Consider the following 12,151-nt stretch of genomic DNA (forward strand, 5'->3'; position numbering starts at 1 on the left):
CGGACTTTAGAGAACATATTGCCAATCACAGAGTTGGAACCCAAATAACCAACGGCAGATGTACAGGCACTGTTTCAAATGTTGCATCAGACACTCGCTGTCGTCCCACCTCGTCTGCATTTTCATTGGTTCTAGTATTGTCGGAAGGCATCAGAGTGCTCGAGCTGTACGCCATGCCCCTCAGTTGAACGAACAAAACCACGGAAGCTTTGCACGACTAGTCCGTCGCCACTCTCATGGAATCACCGGGCTTGCCTGAAGGCATCGCAGCCACGCACCTCCACACAAGCAGACGACTACATACACTTGTACCATTGTAAGCGTCAATGGTGGATTTTTACCGGAGTGTGTCACTGTGTATCTTAATTACTGTCTCATTCAGATCACATTGCACATGGCTATCGCATCCTGTCGTTCCTCCAGTACAGAATGTGCGACATGTTGACAGTGCAATTCTTTCAAAATAATACTTTAAAATGTTACAGTTAAGGACCAGAAGCTGTTAAAGACACTAGAAAAATCAGAACTGTTTTCAACTTAAAACAGCATCATGGTGGCAGGAGAGCTGCTTCAGGAGCATGTTGGTCGAACCAAAGCACCTGACGGCGATGACTCGTCCTCAGAGACACTAGCCTCGAACGGGAAACTGAGCGAGGATCACCGGAATGGTCTGGCAAATGGAGCGCTTCATGTGACTGTTTTGGATCCAAGTGCTTTGGAAAAGGAGATACCTCCTGAGGAAAATCAGGCGATGCTTCCTGGTGAAGAGAAACCCTTAGTAACGAAGCTGTATTTGAGACGATTCGCTGTTTTATTGGTGTTCAGTCTCTACTCCCTTGTCAATGCATTTCAGTGGATCCAATACAGCATCATCAGCAACATCTTCACCGAATATTACAACGTCGCCACTGTCGCGATTGATTGGCTGTCCATTGTGTATATGGTCACCTATGTGCCTTTGATTTTCCCCGCCACCTGGTTACTTGATAAAAAAGGACTCAAAATTACAGCTCTGCTCGGTTCAGGCTTGAACTGCGTCGGGGCGTGGGTAAAATGTGCCAGCGTGGGACCAAGTCTTTTCGGGGTCACCATGACTGCGCAGATAATATGTTCAGTAGCCCAGGTGTTTATCCTTGGCTTGCCATCTAGGATTGCGTCGGTTTGGTTCGGGCCAAACGAAGTGTCAACAGCATGTGCCACCGCTGTCCTGGGCAACCAGGTTAAGATTTACTCCTGCATTTAGCATGCTGTAGCGATAGCTCCTACTAGTAGGCTACTTTTGATATGCAGACATTAATGCAAACGTTTAGCTCTGTACGTGTGTCATTTTAACACAGTCTGTTTTTTTATTTATATATTAACGTATTGATATATTATTCAACCAGCTGGGCAGTGCCATTGGTTTTCTGCTACCTCCTATACTGGTTCCCAACACAGCGGATAATAAGGAACTTATGGGGCACAATATTAGCATAATGTTTTACGGAACGGCTGCGGTCTCAACTCTACTGTTCATTTTAACTATCACTGGTAAGTTAAGTAAGCGAAATGTTTAGTACAGGTACAACGTATAGTACATGTGTATGGGTCCTTAACTCTCTCTCTCTCTCTCTCTCTCTCTCTCTCTCTCTCTCTCTCTCTCTCTCTCTCTCTCTCTCTCTCTCTCAGTCATTAAGGATAGACCACCATTGCCTCCCAGTCAGGCACAGGCAGTTCTCCCAGTGGGTACATCTGAGGACTATTCCTATAAACGGTCCATCATCAACCTCTTTAAGAATAAGGCTTTTGTCCTTCTGCTCCTGAGTTATGGTGAGATATACTCGAATTTTCTGAGTCTGTGTTTACTTATTTTTCAGCGATCACCTTTAGTTAAACGGGTCTAGTTAATGCTTCTTAAAACTTGGTAAGATATCATGTAGTATCATAATTTTCTTTGCATTAAATTTACACCTACATATTATCGTGAATGTGTCTCACGCAATATTTAATCGGTCAGCGTGTCTTTGTATCGGTAGAGTCCTGTACAACACAGTCATATCTTTTTCATTATGATTACTCGTTTCGCAGCGAGCGCTCCCCGCTCTCGCTACGCATTTCTCTTTCTGTGTGTCACTGTGAGGTCACTCTTGTGTGGCACTCTTCGAAGGAAAGCACCTTTTCCCTTTTGATGAACTTGTTGAACAGAGATGTCAGATATCGACTGACGCATTACGAATTTACCAAGCACCAGCTAAATTCCATAAACATTGCAGCAGCTCAATAATAAAAGAATGTAAGTTTAAGTATTATTTTAAAATGACGGATTTTACCATCTGCCAAGAATTATACGTTATAACTAATGAGATTCCAAATAGGATGGTCAAAATGTGAAGGAGCCCTCTCTCTCTGTCTGTCTCTCTCTCTCTCTTCTCTCTCTCTCTCTCTCATATAATAGGTTCTTTTGATTTATGCCTACAAGATTTTTCTCGCAACCATTGTCAAAAGTATAGTAGAAGTAAATTTTTACTTTTTGCACAATACTGAATTGCATTGCATCATATGAAATCCAGTCGCTGGCTGTTATGCATCAGATTTAATGTATCAGATAGTTGTTTACCTATCGAACTAACATAACAATAATCGTAGCTGTCTCAGAAAGAGAGGTACTCACCTGTGCAAAATGTGCTAGCCTAGTGGTCACCAGGTCCAGAACAGATTAACAAACACTTTGTGTTGAATCCTTGTGAATTAAGCACAAATACAATTGTCTTTCAGGTATTATGACCGGATCCTTCTACTCTGTGTCTACACTCCTTAATCAGATGATTATACACCATTATCCAGTGAGTGTCCTCCATCTCAGGTCTGCCACTTAAGCTGCATAGCATACACATCCACCACCTCTGTTGGATAAACTGTGTGTTGAATTGTCAGATTGTAAAAGCACACTGTTCTCCAGGCTGAAATGGTTATGTTATAGTACAGTCACAAAACTCATTGTCTGTGTTGATGCAGGTCATTAGTCTTTGGTTCACGCATGCCTTCCACTCACAGAGAGAGTTCTGGTTTACTCAGTAGCACACAGACAGTCATGTTTGTGAGCATTATTGGAACTGTGACTGGTCTTTGGATCATTTCAGGTAACAGTACAGTCCAGCGGTAACACAGCTTTCCCAGCAGACTCTGAGTTTCTTAACAGTGTGTGTCACATGACCACTCAAGCCTGAAGTTTTTCCATCACACTGAACCAAAGTTGTGTGTCAGAAACTAAAATTTAATCTAAATGGCTTCATACTGAGCTAGGAGGCGTTAAAAAAAATGTAGAGTACACCATGAGCACATGAAAAACATATAAAAACATATAAACATAAACATAACGAAACATATAAAAAAATGAGGACTTTGAACTATTTTGAAAACTAGACAAACACTATAAAACAAGGAGATAAGAGTTACTTTGATATTGAGTGTTTTCAGACAACACATTGCAAATGAATTGATACCTTCTTTCAACACTGCTGTGTTTGAATAACATTTCGTAATAGAGTCCCGTATTTTCTCTGGTGAAAAGGGTTTTACCTTTCCACCAAGCTTGCAGTTTTTTTTTTATCTGCATTACTCACGTTCATTGGAACTACAGCATTACTCACAGGCTTTCTGTTGTCACGGCTAAAGTATCACTGCAGCACTCTGTTGCGGCGGCTTAGGTTTGAAAAATTCTCTCACACACGGAGTGACCTGTGTGTGCTTTTTGACTCACGCCTCCCCGGGGGTTCTGTTTCAGGGTGAGGAGGTGAACGCAGGCAGAATTGGTCTGACCCTGGTGGTAGCTGGTATGGTGGGCTCCATTCTCTGTGGCATATGGCTGGATCACACCAAAACCTACAAGTAAGAGCGCACCCCAAAGATAATCTCTGTTTTACAGTGCTTTGAAGATTCTGAACCCTCTTTAAAAATAAGAACTCTGAGATATACTCATTTTTTCTCCAAAGAAGAATGAAAAAGGAACAAAAATGGTTCACTCTCTACAGTATTGGTTCAAACTTAAACTTGATTGGTCGAAGAAACAACTGAGATGAACTCTGCAATACACATTCATAAATATTCCATAAATACTGTTAAATGACGATTTTTATCTGGACAATCTGATAATCCGCATTTTTTCACATGACTAGGGATACTTGTTATTTTTTCAGAAAGTCACCCTCATAAGACGATTATCCCCGTCATGTGCTTTCCGGTGATTTAGTTTCTCAAAGTCAGGCTTTTCTATGTAATCTCAATTACATTCAGTCATAATCAAGTTATTACAGGAGAATATCTGAAACTGTTCCAAAAAAAAAAAAAAAAAAAAAGACTTTTCAGATATCAGAAGTTGAATACAGACCTACAGAATGTTTCAGAAAGTGTAGATACAAACACAGAGGAAGCTGATGTGCTGTATTTTCATTTGCAGGCCCTTTTCTTAGTGATATCATTGTTAAAAAAAGACTTCCTGAGCCTTATGATTCCTCACTAGTTTTATGGCATAGATCTGTTATTTTTATCATGATAGTGTGATTGTGTGAGACTCGTGTTTTTTACACCACTAATTTCCTGTTTTGTTTGCCTTTTAGAATGACAACGCTGACTGTGTATGTCCTCTCGTTTGTGGGGATGATTGTGTTCACCTTTACCTTGGATGTGGGTCATCTTCTGCTGGTCTTCTTTACCGGTGGAGCACTGGGGTAAGACCTGATGATGCCAAAAAACCTACAGCTTCTCTCATTCCCAGTCGTGACTTTTTTCAGACAGACTTATCTGACACACCAGCTGAATATGATTTAAATAACACAGTAATACCCATCTGAATTCACTGTGTGTCTTTCCAGGTCTTTGAGGCCTGACTGATAAAGGCTGTGTGGCTTTTTTTCTACATGAAACAGGACATTCTCACAAGGGCCTTCCTCAGCCTTATGCCCCTCTTGCTCTACTGTTTTTTTTGTAGGTTTTTCATGACTGGTTACCTGCCCCTTGGGTTTGAGTTTGGAGTTGAGATCACATACCCAGAATCAGAGGGTACTTCATCTGGGCTTCTCAATGCTTTTGCCCAGGTACCTAGTCTTTCTCCTATTGCCTGAAACATACCTTTTCTCAGTATTCTACACCTTATGTCTCAGCTGAGGTCTGCAAAGACCAAACTAAAACGTTCACCTGTCAGCTTCACTTTGAGTGTTGCATGCGTGTGCATTTACATTTACTCTGCAGCCTTAGAATGCAAATTAGGATTACAATCCTCGCTCCCTGCAAGTTTTTTTTAAACGATAATCTGGAGGCGTTAAAGGTCCAGGCCATGACCTGGTAGAGGTAAAAAGATACTGTCACATGCTTTTCACCCTGCAGGTGTTTGGGATGATCTTCACTCTCATCCAAGGGAAGCTGACGACAGACTACAATCCTCAGGCTGGAAACATCTTTCTGTGTGTTTGGATGTTTGTCGGCATCATTCTGACAGGTCTGTGTTATTATTATTATTATTATTATTATTATTATTTTTATTTGTTTTTCTGTGCATGAAGAATGCTCTTAGGGTTGGATCCTGAGAGACTTACACATGTGGTTGTTCCTATTACACAATGGAAAGATATGACTGATGTCCTTTCGGTCAATGTCTGTTCCCACCCCCTGAACATAAAACGGTTTTATCATAAGTTGCAATTTCGAGAGTATTACCACCCACTGACTCACTGTATGTAACCTTGAGAATGTTGCATCTTATTTTAGTTTACAGGGTGCCTCAGAACACAGGTGGTGTATTCAAGCAGGCAGGTTTAGTCATTATCAGCCTTACCCTCTCTGCCTACCCTGACATGCCAGACAGACAGAGATGCCCTCGGTCTCGAAAATCAGGAATTTGAGGGAATACACTACATCTGTGTGAAGTGTACATTAATATGTGGTCAGTGTTTCTTCTTGGAATAAGCAACAATCATACGTGATTGTGACATCACCACTCTTAATGAGTCAACAAACAGCATATCACTATAATGCTGGCATAACAAACTTTTTATGGGGTGAGAAAACACACCTTAAAAAGCAGTGATCCCTTTTTAAAACATTTAGGCTTTGTCTTATAAAATTTTCAAATCAAGATCAGAGAAGCTAACTTCAAACAAATCACATTATAGGCTCAGTCCACACTGTTCCATCCCAGGCCAAATCCAACCCCAGAGTGACCTCTGCTGGCCCTTCTATGATAACAGTCAAATTCAAATTAAACCACACTTCAGGTCAAGTAATTTGATTGGACAAGTGGCATTCAACGAGTGCTGACATATATATAGTGTAACAGTATTGGGACGTTTTAACATGTATTTCACTTCACTTAACGGCGCCCACTGTAAATATCTGGCTAGCGACACAGAGTCGATACCTACCTGGCAGTGAGCTATGAGTTGTAGTCAAGCTAAGAAAATATGTCAAGACTGAAAGAAAAGCTGATGGAAAAAAGGCCTCTTAACCTTGCTTGGCCTAATAAGTACTTGTTTATTTTTTCTCCTCCAAATGCTAAATAAACGTAAATATGTGTAAAGCTAAAATGGATCTAAATAAATGTAAATGCAATTAGGCTGGTAAAAATTTCTGGGCCGTGAACAAGGCCTGGTTTTCAAATCTGGTCCGTTTGAGTAATTGTAATGGAATAGCCCTGTTACACTGGACACATTTAACAGTGAAGTGGAGTGCAGATCTCAGAAGACAACGTTTTCAGTAATAAAGATTTCTTATTATGAATAAATTGTTAGCCAAGGACATGGATTATGAATTGTCAGTGATACAGTAGGCTATCCTGAAACATTACAGAAAACATATGGTACATTCTGTCTACATAGTCTTTGGGTAGCTATTCACAGAAAATCAGCGGTGTGCACATTCTTGTAAAAGACCTGCTGCTGACAGGCTTGAAGTAGCAGAAAAGATTTCAGGCTTCAGTAAAACCTAAGCAACATTACTAACGTTGTGTTCAGACTCGTCATTCAGACTGTTAGGGTTTTTATCAGTGTTAAGATCCTAACAATGTCCAACTGTTTGTCACGGAGACTCAAGGACGCTGGACGCATGCACAGAACAACATATTTCATGAAGTCAGGAACCAAAATCCACATCGTTAAACAGGCCAAGGTTCAGACATGAGTGTCAGGTGTATGTAGACAACACATTGGTCATAAACAGTAAACCAGGCAAGTTCGGCACACAGGAGAAACACAGCTCCAGAATAACAAGGCTTGGTACGCTCTAGAGACTGAGAGATTTCACAGAGAGCCGAATGAAACCAGGGGGTGTATGTGCACATGGAGCCCTGAGATAATGAATGAGGAACGGGTGGACATGATAATCAGATAATGAGCAGAACTAAGCTGTAAATTACTAACTTGTTAGTAATCCGGGGAAGCTGATAGGTCCGACCAGAGAGGGGCGAAGATGAGGGTGTGACAATGCGATGTCATAATCTCTGTCATCATCCTCTGACGTTTTCACACCTGCATTTATGTAATGTCAAGTGTAATCAGTATAATGTGTATGTGTCTGTGCAAATGACTGTTGTAAAAACTCCCTCTGTTTTTCTTACAGCGTTAATAAAATCAGACCTGAAAAGGAATGACATCAATTTGGGCACCAACAGTAAAGGTCAAGCAGTAAGTTCACTTCTCTTCTTCTTTTTCTTCTTCTTCTCTCTGTCCTGGGAATGGCATGTTCTCCACAAAGGTTGTTACTCTGTCTGCCAAGTGTGACCTTTTTCCCGGATTACTTATGACTCCCAGACAGTTTGTCCGTGTGTGCGTGTGTGTGTTAACGTGCATCGCTGGTGAGTTCAGAGGCTGCCTTGTCTTTAGGAATCATATGAGATGAAACACCTGGACAAAAGTTAAAGTATGGAGGCCAGGCAGATTTGTCAGAATATAAAAAGTGAATGTATGCTTGTAAAAAAAAAGAACAGTGCTTTTATGACAGTTTATGATATGTTATCTTTATGTATGCCACTCATGCAAGAACGCAACGATAAACCAAAAAAAAAAAAAGAATTTCCGAGGACCATCAGGTGGCCTCTGACACAACTGGAGTGTCTTTTAAAAATGTCAAGAATTACATCTTACATTTTAAATAATTAATTTTTTTGGCCTGGTCTCAACATCAGTATTATGTGCTATGAAGTCACAAGAGGGCATCCTGAAGGGCTTGTTTGAAACACAGGGTTTCTCTTTTTGCCCTCTTAACAAAAAGTCATAAACATGTTAACCCTCTGACTAAATGACAGAATAATGAACATGGCTGTTTTCAGGTGCCAGCAGATGCTTTGCTGTTAGGGTTAGTTTACCAAACTTTCTCATTTTGACATAATTTGCCTTCAAACTGTGAATTCCTGTTTTCTTTCTTTCTTTCTTCAGCTGAAAGCCAGAAAAACATGTCAGTGACATTGCTGTGGCTTGTACAAAGTGTGTTTCAGGGCATTTTTTTCTCTCAATTTGTTGCATCTCAGTAGCAGACATCAAAGGACAAGGACACATTTTCTCCCATTATCTCCCGTTATCTCTTGTCTATGAGGGGAAAAATTTGGTTAATTGACAGTTGTTGATAGTTTCTCAGTTTCTCTTTTTATCTTCTCTTGTTCAAGGAGTGTTGATGGAAACCAGACTTTAAATGTATGTCTGAAATAGGCTCGATTAACCTTGACTGGAGCCCTCAAAGACATTTTGTTCCTCAGTACTCCAGCTTTGGCTGTGAGCTTTGGATTGTTTTCATGGTGAAGAGTGAATTACTTTCCCAACTGAGTCTTGTTGTTATATGCACATTCACATCTGTTAGAGCAATGACCAGTCCTGTTTCTGTTCATCTTTTGGTGATACATCACCTTTGCAATAGATCATAGATCAGTTTGGGCACTCAGCCTTATCCTCCTATTGTTTTATTATGGCTCCTCTGCCTTGTTCTTAACAGTTTATGCAGCTGTTCATTATCGGTTTCTCTAAGCATTTGACCATGACATCAACTTGGCATCAGTGTAAACAGTGGAGAGGCTGATTTGCACATTAAACTGTTAGACAGAGCATGGTTGTCAGAAGGTGGGCTGAAATCTTAATAAAAAAGCCATCATTCTGTTCCTCTCTTCTCCAGGTCCCTACTGAGTGTCCTTTAGAACGAGCATCAAATGGAGCCAAGCTGGAGTCTACCCTCAGCCTCTCACGAGAGACCTCCCTGTAATGTTCCAGGCAGGAGTGTGTGTGTAAGAAATCCTTAACACAAGGTTCCTGTGGTTACTTGAACTCTTCGTTTTGCTGTATTCTAAATGTACACAGTACCACTGTTTAGTATGGGTGGGGGGATGTATGTGTGTGTGCGTGTGTGTGTTTGGGGGGGGGGGGGGGGGGGGGTGTCGGTATTTGAAACCTTAGCCAAGCTTCATTGTACCTCAGGTCCACTGGTTACATGTGTTTGTCTTTCAGTTGACCTGAAAGAACTGGACAGCCAATCTGTCCTGTGCCTGTTCTCCTTTACCTCGTTTTACTTACAGGTTCTTTTTTTCATGGTGGTCACTACACCTTTCACTCATTTCTACGATTATGGACCAAATTTTGAAGATCACGGCCAGCATGGCTGAATGTTCAAATATGCACAGAATTTGTAGCATGAGAATAGTGTTTAGCATGAAGGACATCCACAGTCCTTATACAGTAAAGGCTGGTTTTCAGTGCTGCGCTGTAACTGTTGCATGCGGACTGGTCAGAGGCACAGTGTGCTTATGTACACCTTGTACCATGATTTTATCACAGAAAACTGAAAGTTGTTGGTTTCATACACCACTTATGTGCAGAATTTCAATGATTATGAAGATGATGATGATGATGATGATGATGATGCGATAGAGCAGTAGGACATGGTACGGTCAGTCAAAGATGGTCACTGAAAAGGTTACACTTTTGTAATATTTCACACAGCCAAGGTGTTTTGTCTAAACTTGTGAACTCTTAAGCACAAAACGACTTCTGCGGATTGTCGGGTTTTCCCTCCTCACTTACTGATGCTGTCAGAGACAGGTCCAGCTGGAGAATGCAAAGGAGTCTTTTCCAGTCTGTTTTATAACCCCGTTTGGCAGACAAAGTCTGTGTACTGTATGGTATGGTGTCAGATCCAGAGCACAAAATAGTCTGATTTGCAAACAAACAAACAAAAAGACATTTTATGCGGTTAGTATGACTTCCAATAGGGATTTATTTGGAAGACCGGTATGTTTATAGGACAAAGATTAAGAAAAGAAAGGTTCTGATGTTTTGAAACTATCTGGACTATGCCAACAGTGGGAAAGCCCAAAACACATGTTTCTTCAAGTTTCATCAAGGGTATTAACATTGTGTCATTGTATGTGGCAGGATAACTGTACTGACATATTGACCATGGCAGGCTCTGCTCTGTTTACAGTAAACATACTGTCTGCTCTTTTTATAGGGGAATGGCTGTGTTGTTATTGCCCTGTTGATTGCATTGTATTGCTTAAACTGGTGATAGATGCATTTATGCACAGGAGTTGCAACATTCCTGAGGAACTGAACTTAACACACTAATCAGGCCTGGGTCCATTAGGCTGCTCTCTGCTGGTAACCTTTCATTTGATTTCAAATGGTGTTTATGATGATGTCACAATCAGAAAAAGATCAAGTGAAATAAGTGTCAGGTCTGATGGAAACACCTTCAGAATCCAGTTGTTTGTTTCTTGCCCTATTTTTCTGTGTTGTTGCAACAGTTGCTGTTATATAAATACAATTAACTCACATTTGCTTTACTTTTTCTATGAATTTTAATAATGTGCATTCTGTTAGACTGATTTCGTTTTATTTATTTATTGTCATAAATGTATTTATTAATTTAGTTATTTCATTTACTGCACAAATAGTCTCACAACATTGCACAAAAGGCATTCCAATGAAGAGTTGTAAATTATGAGACAAAATCAGTGTGTAAATCAACTTCATTGTGTAAAGGAGTGTATTTTATTTAGTCCATTGCGTTGATTTCTTTCTCTTTTTTGTCTTGCAATAGAAGACTGCTGCAGTGTAGCTGCTTGCTATTGTCCTTTCACAAAGGACTGTTTTTTTTTTTGCATTCATACCATTAAACAACTTAAAACAACTTGAGTGAGTTTCACTTACATGTTATAGTAACAATTAGAACAACAAAACTACATCTAAATGAAGTCTAAAGATAAACCCCTCGTTATTCTCTGTATTCTTCATGTCCTCCCTGTTGTGAGGGTTGGATCCTAAGGGTGGACTGCTCTAATGTAACTAAATCTTAATTAATTAGCTGCTTAGCATGGACTGTGTTCATTCTGGTCTGGCACATGTGTCTGTTTGACACTGCTTCTGATTTAACTCTGTGCTATAAAACCCTGAGTCACATGGTATTGAATTGATGCTTAATAAAGTCCCATCACTCTTTGTAGTTTACCACTGACATAAATCTTTATTTCAGAGAGTCTGTCAAAAAGGAGGCGGTGAATGAGAATTTTAAAAAATACTTTGTCATCTGTTCCAACATAAACCACCTTTACAGTTCTTTGTAGTTTTTTTTTTTTGGAAAGAAAAAGAAAAAAAAGTGGTGGGGCTTATTACCAGAGGACTCAGCGGTGAGAGATGTTCCGTAGTTGTGAGCTGATTTGCTTTCCCTCTTTAAGCAAAAGTGAATTGGATTCCTGATGCATTATCAACAGTCCCGTTTACTTTCTGTACTGTTTATAAAGAAGAAGAGGTCAAATGTCAGTTCAACTTGTGATGACAGATGTATGGCTGGAGATTTTTACTCTTTCTACTTCAGTCTGCTGACTGCTCATGGTCTTGATGATGGCTTTTGGGTTTGTTTTTGTATTTGGTTTTAAATACCATATAAACATGATGCCATGGAAAATTTAATCCCAAATGATATTATGTCTAACAATTTTCCAAAGCTTTCATATCAGTAAAACACTCTGTGTTTAGTTCTATTGACTTTTTTTTAAACTGTAAGGTTACTTAAACATGAGGATACTGTAGTTTATGTAATTATTTCACAGAAAATCTAATGGGGGGGCTCTCTAATCGACGAATAATGTTTTAAATATATATTTCACACTGTCTTATCAGTGTTTTGTGATTCAGGGCATATA

At 40.0% G+C, this 12,151-nt stretch overlaps 1 protein-coding gene across 1 annotated transcript; it reads left to right on the plus strand.

Moving 5' to 3' along the window:
• The first annotated feature begins 232 nt into the window (after positions 1–232).
• Positions 233–9,344, plus strand: flvcr1 (FLVCR choline and heme transporter 1). The gene is made up of 10 exons (XM_030771625.1): positions 233–1,219; positions 1,386–1,530; positions 1,669–1,809; positions 2,755–2,822; positions 3,764–3,867; positions 4,596–4,706; positions 4,967–5,072; positions 5,362–5,473; positions 7,588–7,652; positions 9,130–9,344. The coding sequence occupies exons 1-10, from the start codon at positions 551–553 to the stop codon at positions 9,214–9,216; spliced, it is 1,608 nt and encodes a 535-aa protein (XP_030627485.1). The 5' UTR covers positions 233–550; the 3' UTR covers positions 9,217–9,344.
• The last annotated feature ends 2,807 nt before the right edge of the window (positions 9,345–12,151 follow it).

Source organism: Chanos chanos, chromosome 4 (assembly GCF_902362185.1).
Source record: "Chanos chanos chromosome 4, fChaCha1.1, whole genome shotgun sequence".
NCBI lineage: Eukaryota > Metazoa > Chordata > Actinopteri > Gonorynchiformes > Chanidae > Chanos > Chanos chanos.

Excerpts from the sequence above, each read along its gene's own strand:
- flvcr1 (XM_030771625.1), top strand. The coding sequence starts at position 551 with ATGGTGGCAGGAGAGCTGCTTCAGGAGCATGTTGGTCGAACCAAAGCA. Across the intron at positions 1,220-1,385 it reads CCGCTGTCCTGGGCAACCAG|CTGGGCAGTGCCATTGGTTT; the intron begins GTTAAGATTTAC and ends TTATTCAACCAG. Across the intron at positions 3,868-4,595 it reads GATCACACCAAAACCTACAA|AATGACAACGCTGACTGTGT; the intron begins GTAAGAGCGCAC and ends TTTGCCTTTTAG.